This window comes from Phyllostomus discolor, chromosome 11 (assembly GCF_004126475.2).
Source record: "Phyllostomus discolor isolate MPI-MPIP mPhyDis1 chromosome 11, mPhyDis1.pri.v3, whole genome shotgun sequence".
Taxonomy (NCBI): Eukaryota; Metazoa; Chordata; class Mammalia; order Chiroptera; family Phyllostomidae; genus Phyllostomus; species Phyllostomus discolor.
Genome location: NC_040913.2, coordinates 47,752,344 through 47,773,331, shown reverse-complemented (window position 1 = coordinate 47,773,331; position 20,988 = coordinate 47,752,344). Strand labels below are relative to the sequence as shown.

Genomic DNA, 20,988 nt, shown 5'->3' with positions numbered 1-20,988 from the left:
CAATGAGAATTTTATTTTTCATTGTATTTTATTGATCAGGCTATTACAGTTGTCCTGATTTTTCTCCCTTTGCCCCCGTTCCACCCAGCACCCCACTTCTCCCTCAGGCAATCCTCCCACCATTCATGTCCATGAGTCATGGGTATAAGTTCTTGGCAACCCAATTTCCTATACTGTACTTAAATTTTGTAACTACCTATTTGTACTTCTTAATCTCCTCACCCTCTTCACCTATTCTCCCCTGACCCCCTCCCATCTGGCGCCACTGATAAACTTCTTTTTTCTTGCTGTTTTTAAGAGTCTCTCTTTGTCTTTAACCTTTTGGTCTTTTTAATTTTGATGTGTCTTGGAATAGGCCCCTTTGCATCCACCTTGTTTGAGATTCTCTGTGCTTTCTGGGCTTGCATGTCTATTTGCTTCACCAAATTACAGAATGTTTCTTTCACTATTTCTCAGATAGATTTCCCAATTCTTGCTCTTTCTCTTCTCCTTGTGACACCCCTATGATGTGAATGTTGGAACTCTTAAAGTTGTCCTAGAGGCTGCCTTACACCATCGTCTTTTTTTTTCTTTTTATTCTTTTTTCTCTGGTGGTTCTGCATGGTTTTTTGTTTGTTTGTTTGTTTGTTTGTTTGTTTGTTTTTGCCTCCTTATTTTCCAAATCATTGATTTGGTCCTCAGCTTCATCCACTCTGCTGTTGATTCCCTATAATAGTTCTTTATTTGAATTAGTGTATCCTTCATTTGATTGGGTGTTTTTATGCTTCTAAGGTCCTCCTTAAGTTCCTTGAATAACCTTATAACCAGTGTTGTCAATTCTGCATCTGATAGATTGCTTATCTCCATTTTGTTTTGCTCTTTTTCTAGAGTTTTGATCTGTTTTTCTTTGGGCCATGATTCTTTGTCCCCTCATTTTGACAGCCTCCCTGTGCTTGTTTCTATGCATTAGGTAGACCTGCTTTGACTCTGTGTTTTGGTAGTATGGCCTAACGTAGTAGATGTCCTGTAGTGTCCACTGGCACAGCCTCCCCCATCACCCAAGGTGTGTACTTGAGGAGCACCCTCCTTGGGGGCTGAGTACACTCTCCTCTTGTAGTTGAGCCTTTTGCTACTGGAAGATCAATAGGAAGGATTTACCCAGGCCATTCAGCTGTAAGGACTGGCTGTGACTGACCACTAACCACCAACCTCTGCCCTATGTGGAGAATCAGCTGTTCAGGGGCAGGGTGGTGGTGCTCTGATGTGGTCTGTAGCTGTCTACTGGGTAGACTGGCCCTGAAGTTCCCCGGGTGCTGCAGGTTAAGGTCAGCCCCAACCTGTGCTTTGCCTGGGACCACCCTCCCTGACCTTTAAAGCAATCTGAAATGTCTGCTACTGGTGCTGGGCTTGGAGATTTCCAGGGAAGCCTATCTGTGAATCTAACCTGACTGCTGCTAGGGCTCTCTGAAGCCAGCTGTTGCTTGTTTGTTAGGGTTTAGGAGCCAAGACAAGCCATTCTTATGGAAAAGCAGCTTGCATGGGCCTATAAGTTAGATAGGGCTGAACCTTGTGGGATCTCCAAGCTGGGTCAAATGGTGTTAGTCAGGTTGATGGAGTCTCAGATATAGCACCAGCTTACCTCCTCTGTGGCAGGATGGTTTAGCAAAGGAACAATGGCCTCTGCTCACTGTGATGCCAGAAACTTCATTTCTCTCTGTATCCCACTGGTGCCTTTCAAGCTGCTATCCTTGTGATAGAGCTCAGATGAAGTGAGTCTGAGTAGGTGTGTATGTTGGTTCTTTAAGAGGAACTGCTTTGGGCTTCAACAGTTTCTTCCACCACTTAGTCCCCTACTGTTTTTTACAGCCAGAAGTTGTAGGGATTTCTCTCACTGGCACTGGAATCCTGGGCTAGGGTGCCTGGTGTGGATCTGGGACTGCTCACTCCTGTGATATCCCTTTCAAATGTTTATCCACGTGGGTGTAGGACCAGCCCATTCCATATCTGTGACGCTATCAGTCTGGAGGGATGTGGTTTCTTTAATTCTGTAGTTGTCTGACTTCCACTCAACTTGATTTAGTAGTTGTCAGACTTCCATTCTCAGTATCTGACACTCCTGAGTGATGGTTGTTTTATATTTTAGTTGTAATTTTGATGTGGTTGTGGCAAAGAGGCGAGCCATGTCTGCCTATGCCACCATCTTGACCAGAAGTTGAGAATTTTATATTTAGACATTATTAGTATAATTCAGTCCCCATGCCTAAAATATTTCAATTTTTGTTTTAAACTTACTTCCAGTTTTAGTAAAAGCCATAAAATTTATTACTTATGAAAATAATTTTGAAGTATGATACATGCTAATCTTTATTCTATTTATTTATGAATTCTCATATATTTTCCATTTAGAAAACACCCCAAAATATTATAATAACCAAAGCCATTAAGAAATAACAAAATTAGTATATAACTGTAAAGTCATCTACAAATTAATTAATTTGTGCAAAATCCTGAAAGTTAATACAATAATTATACAACCAGAGAGCTGTAAAGAAAAAAATGCATATAATAAATGCCTGAGGAAAAACCACATAGCTACATAAAATATATAAATCATGATCAAATATAGCTAGCTATCACATATTTCTTTATGGCTCTATGTTGTGCATTTTTTTAAAGTGATGTTTGACTCACTTTCTATATTCTTGGTATGAGACCACTAAACCATTAATAATCCCAACAAATACTGATGGTGTAGAAACTGTCATAAAATAGGTAACCCTGAATCAGGTAGGTTTTATAGAGCCACAGGAATGATACAAAAATATGTTTGTAATAAATTTAGAAGTTATTAACACATACCATAGAAGTAAAGAATGATATGAAGGACTTTCAGTTAAAATTAGTAGAGTAAAGTGAAATCAAAGAATCTCTCTGTTCAATATTTAATAAAAGAAAAAAATATACTAGTTAAGTGCTAGCACCATTACCAAATTTGAGAGATACTGACTCCAAGAGTATCATTTTTCCTCTTCTTACTTAGAAGAGTAAAAATTGCTAATAAGAGAAGGAGAAAAATGGAGGAATAAACAACTATCACTAACTTTCTAAAATACACAGAGAATCCAGATTGGGGTACAATCTGAAACTCAATACAATCCATTATGGTAACAGGATATAACTGCCATTAGAAATGTTCTGTTTTAGAGTTCATTCTAATAAAACTCTCAAGCAACAAAGACACATATCATTCTAGAGAAATTCTCCACTTTCTCCCTCTCTCTCTGACTCTAAGTAAATATGGGGAGAAAGAAAGCCTACACTTACATTATCATTCTTTGGGGGAACACAAGTCACAGATATTGTGCAAAGTGAGTAAAGGAAGATTTATTCCCACCACCTCAGAGAAAACAGAACAACAGGTCAGGGCTGCCACATAAAGTCCTACTTACATGGGGGGGAAAATACAGAGATTATTATGAAAACATATTATAGAAAAGAAAAAATATAATCACAACATAGAAAACACAGCTAGAAAAGCTAATCTAGAAGACAATCTATCACAAGAAAATGTCCTATGAGTCCTTACACTAACTTAAAAAAACACATTTTATAAAAACAAGGAACTAGACAACCTAAGAAAAACGTGAGAACCAAATAACACCATTACAAACATAGTTTAAGCTCAAAACAGAAGAAAGGCTTGAGATAAAAATAGTTAATACATAAGAAAAACACCAAAGATTAGACTAGTATGAGAAGTCAACTGTAACTGTAAATATTTTTACAAAGAAAAAGAATATGAGAGAAAATAGTAAATGTGTAGTACAAAAACAATCCAAGATAATGTTTCTGAAACATAATAAAATATAGAATAGTACATAACTAAATAAAATTGTATTTTAAAATGTAGTATGTTAAGATATATCTAAAAAGAGAACGTCAGTTTACAAAGGGATTACTTCCAAGAAAAACTAATAAAAAATAACAGAAATCAAGAGATTCCCTAGTTAGTGTATTAAATCTTGAATTTAAAAAAATTCTACAGGTATACAGGAAGTAAATGAGGAGGAAGAAATTAAGCAAGACTCAGATTTCTCAATAATGTTCAACGCCAGAAAACAGTGTCCTTAGGAAGACAAACAAGATACAAGAATAGGAACACATCCAAGTTGTCCTTCCAAGTATACATACCTTGATCATCATTCACAAACATTCCAAACACAGAAAATGTGAGGCCAAATATGGCACTCTTTTGAGAAACACCTTCATAGTAAACTCCAGCCAGGTAAGAATGAATCAAAATAAAAGAAGTCAGAAATGGAGATGCCAAGAAATCAGAAATGGAGAACTTAGGATACAGGAATCATAATCTTAGAATCCCTTTAAATATAGAAATAAGACTAAATAAGTATGATAATTAATCATTATAATTACAGAATAAAATGTAAATGTTATAATCTTTATAATGTAACAATAGCAATAAACTAGCAAATCTGAAAGTAAAGAATAACGAGGTAATGTTATTTTAATGGGAATACTAGCATTCTTTTCCTTCAAAACAGATTAATATACATTACTTTATACCAAAACACAAAGTTAAATAAAATAAGATTCTAACCTTTTAATTTTTTCATATTAGAGAAATATTTTAGGAATAATACAGTGTAAGTAAAACATTTATCTAAACTAAGCAAATCACTCCATTTTTCTCACTTATTTTTTCTGTAAAATTTGAGTAAAATTAATTCTTATATTTTAAATGTAGCACTAAAATATGATCCTATTTTTAGAATATTAATCTGTTTGTGAACATACTTATATACCCACCTTATTTTACCAGAATGTATGCACAAAAATATATCTGGAATTACAATCTCGTAATTTCATTTTATTTTTTTTAACTGCCTAATCTAAAAGCTGTAGCCTTTATTAACTGCTCTAATTAATTAATTAAATTTATTGGGGTGACATTGGTTAATAAGACTATATAGGTTTCAAGTGTATACTTCTATGATAGATGATCCGTTTATTGCATTGTGTGCCCACCACCAAAAGTCAAATCATCTTCAGTCAGCGCATATTTGACCCTATTACCCTTTATAATATCCCCATCTTCTAGCAACCACCATACTGTTGTCTGTGTCTATGAGTTTCAGTTTTATATTACACATCTGAATGAAATCATATGGTTTTTAGCTTTTTGACTGACTTTTCACTTCACATAAAATCCTCAAGGTCCATCCATGTGGTCAGAAATGGCAGTATTTCATCTTTTCTTATGGCTGAATAGTATTCCACTGCATATATGTACCACATCTTCTTTATCCAATCATCTATTCAAGGACACTTGGGTGTTTCCAGGTCTTGGCCACCATGAATAATGCTGCAATCAACATTGGGGTGCACATATCTTTGTGAAAAAATGTTTTCAAATCTTAGGGGTAACTTAGATAACCTAAGAGAGGGATTGCTATGTCATGGTAACTCTATTCTTAATTTCTTGAGGAAACTACATACAGTTTTCCATAATTCTGTGCCAGTTTACATTCTCACCAGCAGGAATGCGGATTCCTTTTCTCCACAATCTCTACAGTACTTGTTATTACTTGTCTTGTTGATGACAGCCATTCTAACAGAGGTGAGGTGGTATCTCATTATATTTTTGATTTGCACATCCCTAATAGCTAGTGAAGTTGAGCATCTTTTCATATACCGTATTTTTCAGACTATATGATGCACTCCCCCCCCCAAATTTGGGAGGAAAGAAAGGTGCGTCTTACAGTCCAAATGTAGCTTACCTGGCTCACTGTGGGGCAGGGGGCGATGGTGGAGTGGGTCACAGGTTATTAAATATTTTACATTTTTTGCTTCAAAATTTTTTTTCCTATTTTCTTCCTCTAAAACCTAGGTTCATCTTATGATCCAGTGTGTCTTATAGTCCTAAAAATACAGTACATTGTCACCAATTTGTATGCCTTCTGGGGAAAGAAGTCTATTCAGATGCTTTGCCCATTTTTTAATTTCATTGTTTGTTTCCTTGATGTTGAGTTGTATGAGTTTTTATATATTCTGAATATTAATGCCTTCTTAAAGCTGTTGTTGCAAATATCTTCTTCCATTCAGTTGGTTGTCTTTTTGTTTTGCTGGTGTTTTCTTTTGCTGTGCAGAAGCTTTTAGTTTGATACAGTCCCATTCATTTACTTTTGCCTTTATTTCCCTTGTCTTGGGGTCAAATTCATAAAATCCTCTCTAAGACCAATGTTTATAGTTTAGTACCTATGTTTCTTCTATGTAATTTATTGTTTCAGATCTTATATTTAGGTCTTTGACCCATTTAGAAATAACTTTTTGTACATAAGAACACACTTGTCTAGTTTCATTATTTTGCATGCAGCTTTCCAATTTACCCAACTTTCTTTTCTCCACTGTATAGTTTTGACTCCTCTGTCAAAAATTATTTATCCATATACATCTGCTTTTATTTCTAGGTTTCAATTCTATTCTCTTGGTCTGTGTAACTAATTTTCAGCCAGTACCATGCTGTTTTGATTAAGTTGCTCTGTAGTATAATTTCAAGTCATTTAGTGTGATACCTCCAGCTTCATTATTTTTTCTCAGGATTGCTTTGGCTATTTGGGGTCTTTTGTGGTTCCATATAAATCTGATGACTTTTTGTTCTATTTCTTTAAAAAATGTCATTGGGATTTTGATGGAGATCACATTAAATCTGTATATTGCTTTGGGTAATCCCATAATTTTAATGATGATTATTTTGGCATGAGTTTTGGGTAGGTTATCTTTTCTGGTTTTTTTTTTTTTATATTTTGCTGTATTATTTAAATTCTTTTCAGTATATATCATTTTTTGTAAAAACAGTAAAATTATCCCTAAAAAAAAGAGAAGGAATGGATGTTACAAACAAAAATGAAATGAGATTATTTTCAGTGTTGCTTCCAGTACCAGAACAATAAGAATTTACTAACAGTTAACAACCCACACAAAAAGCTGGGATTGACTTGGGATGATGGGTGGGGAGGAAACATTAAATTGAATAAACTTTGAGCTCAGTTCAAAAGAATTATCAATTGTTACATCAAAACATTAGCATATAATAAACATAATGACTTTTTTTACCTTTAGCTAGTAAAAAAGTGATCCAAGAAACTTTTAGCACCAACACAGAATTTATCTCGGTAGTAATCCTAGTAAACAAATAGAAAGAAGAAAGCAAATTTTATAAAAGCTTACCAACTATACCTGATTTTTTCCCCTTTTTAAAAATAATAGACCTGAGTTGATTATATAATCGAATATAGTCCATTTAAATGCATAACTGGTGACCAGATGGGAGAGGGGAGGGATTTTCAGGGGAAAAGGGGAAGGGTTTACAGGAATAAGTATAAAGGACACATGGACAAAAACTAGGAAGGGGTGGAAATGGGAGGGAGGTGGGAGGAGCTAGAGGGGTGGGCTGGGATGGGAGTAAAAGACAGAAAACTGTGCTTGAACAACAATTAAAATAAAATAAAATACCTTTATAAAAATTAAAAAGTAGATGCACAATTTACACATAAACTTACTACTTTGTCTCAATCAGTGTTCATATGAAAGTATTTATATTTTGCCCAAAGTAGGAAACGTTTCATTTAAAAACTGAATATCTCAATTCTTATCTAAAAATATGCAGGCAGTAGTACACTAAACTGCACTTGCTTCCAGTTACTCATTATTTTCTGCTCTTTGCTTTGTATTGTGTCGGCCAAAAAGTCCGTTACATTTTTTCCATAAATAAAAGACATATTATTCATTTTCACAAATAACTTTATTGATTTGGATATTTTGAGTATGTCGGCTATCCCCCATGCGGTATAATGTTGATTGTTCTCAATTAATGTCTCCATTTGATCGCTATCAACTTCAACTGGTCTACCCAACCATGGAGCATTGTCCAGTGAAAAATATCCAGCATGAAACTTTGCAAACCACTTTTGACACATTCAATCAGCCACAGTACCTTCATACAAGGAACAAATTTTTCTTTTTCATTTCAGTTGCATTTTTACCTTTTTTGACTAAAGCATAATATGCCAAAGGTGTTGCATATTTTCTGCAATATTAAAATGGCTACACACTCACCAATTTGATACTTTTTAAAATGCATGCTGATATGAGAGCTGTCACAATATAAGAAAATTGTCTCAAGTGAAGTTAATGACAACTAAGCACTCCTAGAGACACCTTACAGAAAAAAAAACAAACCTTTGGCCAACCCAATAATTAAAATCAACACAGTAAGCAGAAAAATAAAGGTTTAGTTACTCTACTTTATCAGTTTAACATTATGCCTTAATTTTCCATACTCATTCACTTTGGAATTAACAAGTGAAATTAATAGGTAATTGTTAACTACTAAATACACAACTTCCCTTTATATCAATCACCTTCAATACTACTATTAGAACGAAGCAGAAAATTTTATACTACTCATTCTTTTTCTAAAGAAAACTCTGTAGAGCTGTTAATATAGATTTTCATATTTATTTTACACAAAAATTATGCTCTGAGTTTTAGGTAATAAATAAAATGCCTTTAATAGAGCTTCAATAAAAATTTAGTCAATGGTTTGCATTTTTCTTAGAGTTCATGATACACTGCACTGAATCAACTTCTACCTTATCCCTTTCAACATGTTTGGGGTCAGTACAGAAAAATCTTTAAAAAAAACAAAAAGTGAAAAATAACATGTTCTCAACTACTTACAAACTGCTTGGTTGTGTCAAATATATAAGTTTACATGTCCTGAAAGAAAAAAATAATTATATTAATATTATGGCTTTTTTTAAAGATTTTATTTATTTATTTTTAGAGAAGGGAGGGAGAAAGAGAAAGACAGAGAAATATCAATTTCGGTTGCTGGGGGTCATGGCCTGCAACCCAGGCATGTACCCTGACTGGGAATCGAACCTGTGACACTTTGATTCGCAGCCCACGCTCAATCCATTGAGCTACGCCAGCCAGGGCTTATATTGCGGCTTTTTAAAAAGTTACTTTGTAATAGTTTTGATAATTTAGAAATCAATTCTTATTGCTTTTATTTTTTATTATCTTTAAATATATTTTCTTAATTATGTTATTACAGTTGTCCTATTTTTCCCCATTTATTCCCCCGTACCCTCCACCCCCCACCCATATTCCCCCGCCTAATTTATGTCCATGGGTCATACATATAAGTTCTTTGGCTTCTACATTTCCTATACTATTCTTATCATGCTTTGATAAGAATCATGCTTACCATGCTTTGTTAATCTTATTTTAAGAAGCATATGTTTTAAAAACAAAAAGTATAGCATTATAAAATAAAGTAAAAGTAGATTTCTCCAATTTATGACATTTCACACACAACATTGTAATACCTAATTACAAAAGGGTTGATCTTCATGTATGCATCCACAACTAAGAATACATTTGTAATCAAATCTGGAGCCCACCAGAATCCCAGATCAGGTCCTAAAAGCCTGTTTAACTATTTAAAAGAGGCCATAGCCCCTTTTCAGAAAAGTACTTCACTTTTAAAGCAGATGTGTTGCTTCAAAAAAGAAGATGCTGCCCCTACCCTGATCTCTTGAGTAGTGGCACAGAAGTATTGCCCAAGGTAGAGGTAGGTCTTAAAAACAGAGAGCTCTAAAGCTCTCCCCAAGGGAATTAACTTCATATGGAACAGAGTATAGGGACAATCAAAGCAAAAAGTACTATTAAAAACAATAGAGATTTTGGTGGTAAGAGAGTAAGAGGAGGCTGGTAGCTACATGAGAGCAACAAGCTAAATCCTAGATCATCTAAGAGAGGATGAGGAGGCAGGGAAGCTAAGAAGAGCTCTCCTGAGTTCAGAACAAGCCTCAGGACTAGACTCAAAGACTACTCCTGCAAAGGGAGCCAAATTTAAATGAATCAGACTGTGGAGCAATTTGTTATACAGGACATCATCAAAAACAACAAACAATCATTCATCAATTAGTAGAAAGTAATAGCTAGGTGATACATCAATAGAGGCAGTTCACTTTAACAACAGAGATCAGAGAAATATTAGTCAAAGAGAGCCCCGCTAAAACCACTATCATCTCAGAGTGACCAGACACATATCCAAGGCTACACAGAGGAGTAATATCAAAGGCTATACACTATGGGAGAAACAGACTTCACTGAACTAGTACAGCTAAGTTGCTAAATAAACAAACAAGAAAATAATAACACCATTTAAAAAATGGTGGAAAGTTTCCCAAATCTGATTAAAAACATTATTCTACATACCCAGAAACACAATAGAATCCAAGTAGGATGACTATAAAGAGATCCACACCCAAATGTGATTATAGTAAAAAGGATGGAAGACAAGGAGAAAATCTTAAAAGCAGCCAAAGAAAAAAATGCTCCATCATGTATATGGGAACTAACAGCTAACTTCTCATTAGAAACAATGACAATCAGAAGGCAGTAGAATTACATATTCAAAGTACAGAAAGAAAAAAACATCAACCAAGAATCATATATCTGCCAAATCATATCTCCAAGGGGATACCGAAAGGCACTCCCACACAACAGAGAATTTGTTGAGAGTAGACTCAATTTACAAAAAAAAAAAAACAAAACACTAAAAATAACTTCTGACAGCTGAAACAACTGACCCAAGATAGTAATTCACATCCATGTGAAAAAAAAAAGCACTGGTAAAGGTAATTATGTTACTATAAAAGACTGGTGTCTTGTATATTTCTTCTCCTTCTTCTTCTAATTGAAGGTAAAAGGCAAATAAACAACACAATATATATAATCACATTATTGGCCTGTAACACGTGACAACAGCAGCATAAAAGAAGTGGGTGGAATAAAAGATGTACTGAAGTAAACAAATGACACTAGATGATAAAATGAATCAATGGGAAGCAAGGGAAAAGAACAAGAAATGGTAATTAATACAATAAACTCTGTAAATATACACTGATCTCCTTTATACTCTCAACTACTTTAAAAGACATCAACTCAAAAATCTATACACTGATGAAAGCCATAAATTGTGGTATAGTTATACAATGGAATAATATTCTGTAACAACAGTAATGAATATTGAGGAAGATCAGAAGATGGCCGAGTAGGCAGAAGCTGAATCCACTTGTTCTTTCCCCCAGCTTGGATTTTCTAATGATCTTCCAACAATGGAATCTTAGTTGATGTGAGATTCAAAAAAAGTACAGAAGTAGGACTGCACCATCCAGATTTTATAAGTGGTACTTGCAACAGTGGAAAGATCAGAAAGAAATCACAGTGTTGTAGCTTCCTCTTCTACAGAGGCAGAAGCCCTTATCCTGAATAAACACTGGCTGCAACCCTAATTGGGAATAACTTGGGAAAATACATGTGGAGTGTGGGAGATCCAGGTAACACAAACACAGTGAGTAGCACGTCTATAGCTGCAGTGCCAAATGGGCGAGTGCCAGGGAGGGACTCTAACTTCAAAAATGATCAGGGACTGCATCTGGGTTGGTCAGAGGCATCGGCACACTATGGACAGCTGTGATGAAGAGAGACCTTTTGCTTTAGGGGAAGGTGGCATGCACCGAGAACTGGTCAGTGACAGTACTACAATGTGGTGCCACATAGGTTTTAAAAGGAAAGCTGACTTTTGTTACTAAATATGCCACTTCAGACCTATTTTGTTATATTAGTTCCCAGGCATCTACGTAGAAATTTAAAAAAAAATAGGAGAGCTGAAGTAGAGGTGGGCAGGGACCAAAGTGCAACTGTTCTGCCAGCAAAGAGACCAGATTGAAAGTACAGTTCCTTCCCACGGAATAAAGCAGGGCAGGGTGTTCAGAAAGTGGCACAGTAAAGGAACTGCTGGACCCCCGCCTGACACAGCTATCAAGCCAGGGGCTATGCAGAATAGAGAGTTTGGGACTGTATTGCCTGCAAGGGCAGTGGGCTGAGATAAGACAGAAAACAGTCAAATGCCCAAGATTCTTTGCATCCAGGTAGACACTACTCGCCTGCACAGTAAAAGCCTCTGGGAAGGGAAGACAGTCCCCAGGATTCCCTTCTGCAGGAATGCAAGCACAGCATCCAACTGGGAAGCTCTGCAGAACAGTGAAAAAAGGCTCAAAAGCCCCTGCTGGGTACATATCCAAAGGGGAAAGAAGGGAAAAAGCAAGGGGGCCTATCTGAACTTTTCTCAGTCAGGACACAACAGGTTCATTCCTTGGGCCCTATTTCAATGAAAACAGCTGGGCTGAGAGTGTAGAAATTGACACAGCAAAGTGAATTCAGGGCCCTGGCCCAGTCTTGGCTCTTACACAGAACTGCCATCAATGCCAATCAGGAAAGAGCTGACCTTCTTACACAGATTGGTCCCTGACATGAAACGGACAGTTAATTCATCAGACACTAAACATTACAGGAAATAATCTGGGTCAGACCAAGAAGTGTGGCACAGGTGCAGGGGAACATACGTACAATCTATCTTGAAGACTGAACAGTGCCCCTGGGGAGATCCAGGAATCCCATCCACCCAATTGCACAAGTAGCCCCTTCTACTCAGGTGGAGGGGGTAACTGCAATGCTGCTAGACATTAGATGATCCATTGCTGAGCCTTGTGCTGATAAAATGCGAAAGGGCACAGTAGCAAGGATCAGCCAGATACAGCCAAGCCTGAAGGAGATAGCTACAGACTGTGGGCCACATGTAGCCTTGAACAAGATGCCTACAGCTATACAGGAACATCATCTGAAATTACCAGAGTCAGGTCCAGAAGAAGATGACAGACAAACACCAAACTCTGCTGAGATAAATTCCACCTCATTCTTTTATAGTATTTGCATAAGTTTTTCTCTTGCATAGCTTTTTAACATATTTCTATTTCTTCAATTTATCCTATTATTTAACTTCCTTAAATTTTATTTTTATTTCAAATCTCATATTTTACTCTTCACTTGCCTTACTATATTATGCCTCCTACCTTCCCTTTCTTCTTCTCATTTTAAATTTTATTTTTTCCCAATCTATGTATTCTTTCTATTCCTTATTACAACTACTTCTCCTGTCTCTATCCTCTCAAAATCATTTTTCTTTCCTTTAGTCATCCCACATTCTCTTTCATTTTCTTACAATATTCTTAGTCTATTTTCACCTTTATTAATCTTTGCTCATTTGTCAATCACATTGCAGTTATTTATCTTTTTCCTCAATTTAATCCTATTTCTTCACTATTTTATTGTCAAATTTCATAGTTTACTCTTCCTCTATCCTATTATTTTGCCTTCTTTGTGCCCACTTGTATTTTCGTTTAAATTTGTTTCCTCTTTTCCTGTTCTTAGCATGGTATTCTTCCATAGTGTTATAATTTCTCTGCCCTCTATCTTCTCAAACACATTTCTAGGAAAGGAAGGAAAACAGAGAGAGAGAGAGGAACACAGGTACAAAAATGGCAAGGAATAAGTACCTATCAATAATAACCTTAAACATAAATGGATTAAATGCTCCAACTAAGAGACATAGAATAGCTGAATGGATAAGAAAGCATGACTCACACATATGCTACCTAGAAGAGACCCACCTCAGGACAAAAGACCTACACAGACTGAAAGTGAAGGGCTGGAAACAAATTTTCCAAGCAAACACGCAGGGAAAAAAAAGCTAGGGTAGCAATACTCATATCAGACAAAATAGACTTCAAAAAAGGGCCATAAAGAGAAACCCCAGAAGGTCACTTCATAATACTCAAGGGGAAAATCCACCAAGAAGACATAAACATTGTAAATATATATGCACCCAACACAGGACTACCCAAATACATAAACAAAATCTTAGAGGACTTAAGGAAACATATTGACAGCAACACAATTCTAGTAGGTGATTTTAACACCCCACTGTCAAAAATGGACAAATCTTCCAAACAAAATATCAACAAAGATATTTTGGCACTGAACAATGCCCCAGTTCAAATGGACTTAACTGATACATATATAGAGCCCTCCATCATAAAGAAGCTAAATACACATGCTATTCAAATGCACATGGAACATTTTCAAAGACAGACCACATGATAGGACACAAAACAAGCCTCAGCAAACTCAAGAAAATTGAAATCATACCAAGCATTTTCTCTGACCACAAGAAACTGAAACTACAAACCAATCCCAAGGAAAAAAACCCAAAACACTGAAAATCATGGAGATTGAATAGCATGCTATTAAACAATGAATGGGTCAAGAATGCAATTAGGGAAGAAATCAAAAAGTTTCTCGATTTAAACGAAAATGAAATCACAACAACCCAAAACTTATGGGACACAGCCAAGGCAGTCCTGAGGGGGAAGTTCATAGCGATACAGGCCTACCTAAAAGGTAGAAATATTCCAAACAAACACCCTAACCCTACACCTAAAAGAACTCGAGGAACAACAACAAAGACAGCCCAGAGCAAGTAGAAGGAAGGAAATAACCAAGATCAGAGCAGAATTAAATGACATAGAGACTAAAAGCACAATTCTAAGGATCAATGAATCCAGGAGCTGGTTTTTCGAAAAGATAAACAAAATCGACAACCCTTTACTCCAGCTCATCAAGAAAAAAAGAGACAGGACCCAAATAAACACAATCAGTAACGAAAGAGGAGAGATTGCAACTGATACCACAGAAATACAAAGGATTGTAAGAAATCACTATGAAGAAGTGTATGCCAAGATACTTGAAAACCTAGGTGAAATGGACAAATTTCTAGAATAATATAATCTTCCAAAACTTAATGAAGAAGCAGCAGAGAGCTTGAACAGACCAATAACAATAGATGAAACTGAAGCAGTAATCAAAAAAACTCTCAACACACAAAAGCCCTGGACCAGGTGGTTTTGCAGTAGAATTCTATAAAGCATTTAAGGAAGAGCTAACCCCTAACCTTCACAGACTATTCCAACAAATTGAAAATGAGGGAAGACTCCCAAACTCTTTCTATGAAGCCAGCATCATCTTAATCCCAAAACCAGATAAAGACACAACAAAGAAAGAAAACTTGAGGTCAATATCACTGATGAACGTAGACACAAAAATCCTTAACAAAATATCGGCAAACCCCATCCAATAATACATTAAAAAGATTAAACACCATGACCAAGTGGGATTCATCCAAGCGATGCAAGGATGGTACAGAATTTGCAAATCAGTAAATGTAATACATCACATAAACAAAAGCAAAGACAAAAATCACATGATCATATCAATAGATGAAGAAAAGCATTTGATAAGGTACAGCACCCATTAATGATAAAAACAGTCAGTAAAGTTGGATTAGAGGGATCATTCCTCAACATAATAAAAGCCATATACAAGAGACCTATGGCCAACATCATACTCAATGGGCAAAAACTTAGAGCTTTCCCACCAAGATCAGGAACAAGACAAGGTTGTCCACTTTCACCACTCCTGGTCAACATAGTATTGGAAGTCCTAGCCACAGCATTCAGACAAGAAAAAGAAATAAAAGGCATCCAAATTAGAAAGGAGAAACCAAAACTATCATTGTACAGATGACATGATAGTGTAAATAAAAAATCCTATAAACTCCACCAAATAACTACTCAACCTAATAAGTGAATTTGGCAAAACAGCAGGATACAAAGTCAATATTCAGAAATCAAAGGCATTTTTGTATACCATCAATGAAATGTCACAAACAGAAATCTGGAAAAATATATCATTTGATACGGACACAAGAAAAATAAAGTACCTAGGAATAAATGTAACCAAGGAGGTAAAAGGTGGGTACTCAGAAAACTATACAACACTGAAGAAAGAAATTAAGAGAGAAAAAGAAATGGAATCATGTACTATGCTCATGGTTTGGAAGAATTAACATCATCAAAGTGTCTATACTACCCCAAGCAATTTATAGATTCAATGCAATACCTATTAAAGTACCAATGACATATTTCAGAGACATAGAACAAACATTTCAGAAACTTATATGGAATCATAAATGACCATGAATAGCAGCAACAATTTTGAGAAGAAAAAATTAGGAGGAACCACAATATCTGATATCAAACTGTATTACAAGTCCACTGTAATCAAAACAGCCTGATACTACCATAAGAACAGACACATACACCAAAGGAACCAGACAGAGAGCCAAGAAATAAACCCAAGTCTTTGTGGTCGATTAATGTTTGAGAAAGAGGAGAGAAGCATAAAATGGAGTAAAAATGGCCTCTTCAACAAATGGTGTTGGGAGGTCTGGACAGCTACATGCAAAAAAATAAAATTGAATCACAACTTACACTGTACACAAAAATAAATTCAAGGTGGATAAAAGATTTAAATAGAAGTCGTGACATAAAAGTCCTAGAGGAAATCATCGGCAGGAAAATCTCACACATTCCATGAAGCAACATCTTTACTGATATGTCCCCTAGAGTAAGAGACATAATAGAAAGAATAAAAAAAAGGGACCTCATCAAATTAAAAGGCTTATGCATGGCTAAAGAAAATAGCATTAAAATGAAAAGAGAATCAACTGTATGGGAAAACATATCTGCCAATGATACCTCAGACATTGGTTTGATCTCCAAAATATATAAAGAACTCACACAACTCCACTTCAGAAAGACGAACAACCCAATTGAAAAATGGGCAAAAGACTTGAACAGAGGAAGACACTTCCCCAAGGAAGACATACAGAGGACCCAGACACATATGAAAGAATGCTCAGCCTCAGTAGCCATCAGAGAGATGCAAGTCAAAACCACAGTGAGATACCACTTCACACCTGTCAGAATGGCCATCATAAACAAAGCAAGTGTTGGAGAGGTTGTGGAGAAAAGTGAACCCCAGTACAGTGTTGGTGGGATTCTGGACTGGTGCAGCCACTGTGGAAAAACATATGGAATCTCCTCAGTAAACTAAAAATGGAACTGCCTTTTGACCTGGCAATTCCACTGATGGGATTATATCCTAAGAGCTCTGAAACACCAATCCAAAAGAACCTATGCACCCCAATGTTCATAGCACCACTGAATCAAAAAACTATGGTACATTTATACAATGGAATACTACTCAGCAGAGAGAAAGCAGGAACCCCCACCCTTTGTAACAGCATAGATAGAACTGGAGAGCATTATTCTAAGTGAAATAAACCAGGCAGTGAGGGACAGATACTGTATGGTCTCACCTTTAACTGGAAAATATGAACAAAATATAAAAGCAAGCAAAATATAACCAGAGACATTGAAATTGAGAACCATCTGACAGTAAACAGAAAGGAGGTGGGCGGGGATAATGAGGGGGAGGATTGTAAGGAACTACTATAAAGGACACATAGACAAAATTAAGGGGGAGGGTGGAAGCAAGGGAAGGAAGTGGGTTTGGCTGTGGTGGAAGGGAGAGGTAGGAGGGAAATGCAGACAACTGTAATTGAACAACAACAAAATAATTAGAAAAAAGAAAAGCAGACTAGATGAAGAAGTAGACCATATCATTGAGCTGGAAGACATGGTAGGAAAAAACACCCAGTCCAAACAAGGATAGTTTAAGGGAGCTTCAGGACAACAGGAAATGTCACAACATCACATCATAGAAACATCAGGAGGAGAAAAAAAAGAGCAAGGGATAGAAAACGTGTTTGAAAAAATGACAAAAAACTTATCTAACTTGGTGAGGGAAAAAGCCACACATGTTTAAGAGCACAGAGGGTCCCAATCAAGATGAACCGAAAGAGTCCCACTCCAAGATATTTTCATAATTAAAGTGGCAAAATTTAAAGACAAAGAGAAAAATCTTAAAGGCAGCAAGGGAGAACCAGCTAGTAAAATACAGTCAAGCTCCAAAAAGACTATCAGTTGATTTCTCAACAAAACACTATAAGGCCAAAGGGACTGGCACAAAAATATTCCAAGTAATGAAAATCAAAGACGTACAACTACTCTATCCAACAAGGCTCTCATGGAAGAGAGAAAATGTAAGGTGAAATAAAGAGCTTCCCAGATAAAAATTAAAAAAAAAAAAGCTAAAATGGCACATCTCCATCAAACCAACAATGCAAGAGATTCTAAGGAAAATGGAAGGAGGAGGACGAGAAAGAGCGACAGAAGGAGGAAAAGGAAGAGGAAGAGAAGAAAAATTAGGAGAAGAAAAATTGAAGAGGAAATAAAGGAGGAGGGAGAGGAGAAGGAGGAATAGAATAAAGAGTGGGGAACACTGATACACAGGTAATAATGGAAATGATTGAGTACCTATCAATAACCTTAAGGGTATATAAATTAAATGTTCCAATCAAAAGACATAGGGTAGATAAATGGATTAGAAACCATGACCCACATATTTGCTGTCTAGAAGACACCCACCTCAGAACAAAAGAAATATACAGGCTGAAAGTGATGGTGTGGAAAAAAATGTCTGAAGCCAAAGGACATGAAAATGAAGAGCTGGAGTAGCAATATTTATATAAGACAAAATGGAACAAAGGCTATAACAACAGACAAAGGAGGTCACTACATAGTAATAAAGGGAGCAGTCCTACAAGAGAATATAACCCTGGTATGCCCCCAACATAGGAGCACCTAAATATGTAAGAAAAATCTGGAGGACTTTAAGAAAGAGATCAGGGATCTAAGATGGCGTCGGAGTAGGAAGGAGCAGATCTGGCTTTCCTCTGCTCAGGGGAGAAAATCCTGACCGATCTAAGGAGTAGAAAGACAAGCAACCAACATATTTCAGCATTTTTGAAAACAGAGGATTTTGGCAGAACCGAAAGAACAAAGAACGGATCCTAAGGGGAGTGCTCCAACAAGGTACGGTCCCAGGACAAGCGTGTGGTCCCGGGGCTGCACCCCAGGCCCAGGGGCCTCGGCTGGGTTTACCATAGGGTTATTGGGAGAGAGCCAGGTCAACTGCTCCCTCCCCAGCCAAGCAAGGTCTGAGCGGCTCTGGGAGGAATCCAGGTGCTGGCAAACACACTGGGTAGTGAGCAGCTTTGGAGGCGGTGGACACCAGAGATGAGTCGCGCAGCGGACCCGGACTCCCACGGTCACCGTTCTGGCTGGAGCTTTGGAGGTGGGAGAAGCCAGGCCATGGTGGGAGAAGCCAGGCCACTGTGGGGAGAGGCGGGCTCAAACGGGAGGAATTTCTCAAGACGAAGGAGTGAATAGACACAGACATTGGGGAATTCTCCTAAAGTGATCAGTGGCTCCCGTCTGTCTCCTACCCAGCTGCGGGCGAGCCGGCGGACGGGCGCACCTATGGCGCACAGGCGCGCCTGCAAGGAGAGTATCCCCACAGACCAGCACACAGCAGTAACCCTGGGGAAAGACCTGATTCCCACACCCAGGGCCCAAAGCTGAGTAGCCAGTGCGAACTCCAAGGGCCAAGGAAGAAAAGCCAAACAAATCATCCTTCAGCCTGCCTCAACCAGCAAGAGCAGAAAAACCAGTTTGGCCACTTTGAAATCAAGAGACTTTTTAATTTGATTCTATTTTTTTTAACAATTTTTAACTTTTTAAGTTTTATTGTTTTTATTCTCTTTTGATTTCTTTTTCCTCTCTTTCCTGATTTCTTGTTTTATTCCTTCCTCCTTCCTGTCCTCCAATTTTATCTCTTCTTCCTTCCTTCATCTGCCTTTTCTATTTTTTACTTTTTAAAATTTTTTCCTAAATACCTACAAGTGAGACAAAATCCTGGATCTGTGAAAAGACCAAAGTTGAACCCAAAGAAGGGGCATCACAACAGCTGGGACAGTGAGATAAATGTCACTCTGCTATTACAGAGAACCTGCAAGTTATTGCATATTTGTATTATTATTATTTTTCCAGTGTTCCTACATCTTTTTTTTAACAGTACTTTTATATCCCTCTTCTTTTTGTATAGCCTGCTTTGCTAGGCTGGATATATTGTATCACCTGACAGCTTTCCCCTGATATCTCTTTCTATACTGTATTACTAATCTCCTGTCCTTTAACTCACCTGTGTCCCATCAGCACACTACTTGATGTTCTGTACTCCCTATTCTTGTTACCTAGATCTTATAGACACTGTCATATGAATGTTGCCATAATATCATTGTAAATAACTGCTGTTCCATGCAATTGTAATTACTTCACAACATGCCCCCCCCAGATCTTAGCCCATTTCAAAGTTTCCTGAACTCTATTACTGTAGTGGTTAACTCTATTCTCTCACACACTACACCTATTTACTATCCTTTACTCTCACCTTACCCCAGAATCTGACCACCCACAACCTCACTGCTTTATAGATCCAACTCACAATCCTTCCTCCCCCAACAAGAGTCTTATCTTCTTTCCATCCTTTCTAAAAATCAGCTAGCTGGGTGGAAGACCACGGTTAACACTATACATAGTGAAAGGATCTCCTATATCTTCCCTACTTGCTACTACTGTAAATAGCATAGAATTCTCTGTTGCTGTCTTAAACCATTTTGCCTTCCCCCTCCAACCGATGACAAAAAAGAATAGGTGGAGGAGGTGAACACCAGGATACCCACTGGAAGAGGAAACCCAACAACAAAGGAACCACTAACAGATAACAGCAGAAGAAGGTGAAGGAGGGAGTAGTAACCACACAAACCTCAATCCAGGACTTATCTGGAAATACAACTAAACAGTAGAGACAGTACCCAATACAAGCAACTGAACAAGATTTCTTTAAACCTTGTACACACAGAAGAACCACCTTCAACACAACCTGCCCTCACCAGCACAACAAAATACAGAAGGTGGTGGACAGAGTGACCCAAATTTAACCAACTGGTGGGAAGGAACCACCAAAGAAAGACTCAACAACAATCAAAACCCAAAGGCAAACACAAAGCCAACGTAAACGACAGCCCAAGACCAGTGAGCTTGGGAGATCAAGGAAACAGCACCACTGAAACTCACTGCTATTCTACTAAAGAAGTTCACAACATAAACCCAGGGAGCCAGAACAGATCAATATAAGAAGCTGAGGTGAACA

At 37.2% G+C, this 20,988-nt stretch overlaps 1 protein-coding gene across 1 annotated transcript in view; it reads right to left on the bottom strand.

Annotated features, from left to right (window-relative positions):
* RB1 (RB transcriptional corepressor 1) overlaps positions 1–20,988 on the bottom strand; it is a 295,974-nt gene that overhangs the window by 177,854 nt on the left and 97,132 nt on the right. Inside the window, 2 exon segments of the mRNA XM_036011346.1 lie at positions 7,114–7,181; positions 8,740–8,778. Coding sequence (XP_035867239.1) covers positions 7,114–7,181; positions 8,740–8,778 — 107 coding nt within the window.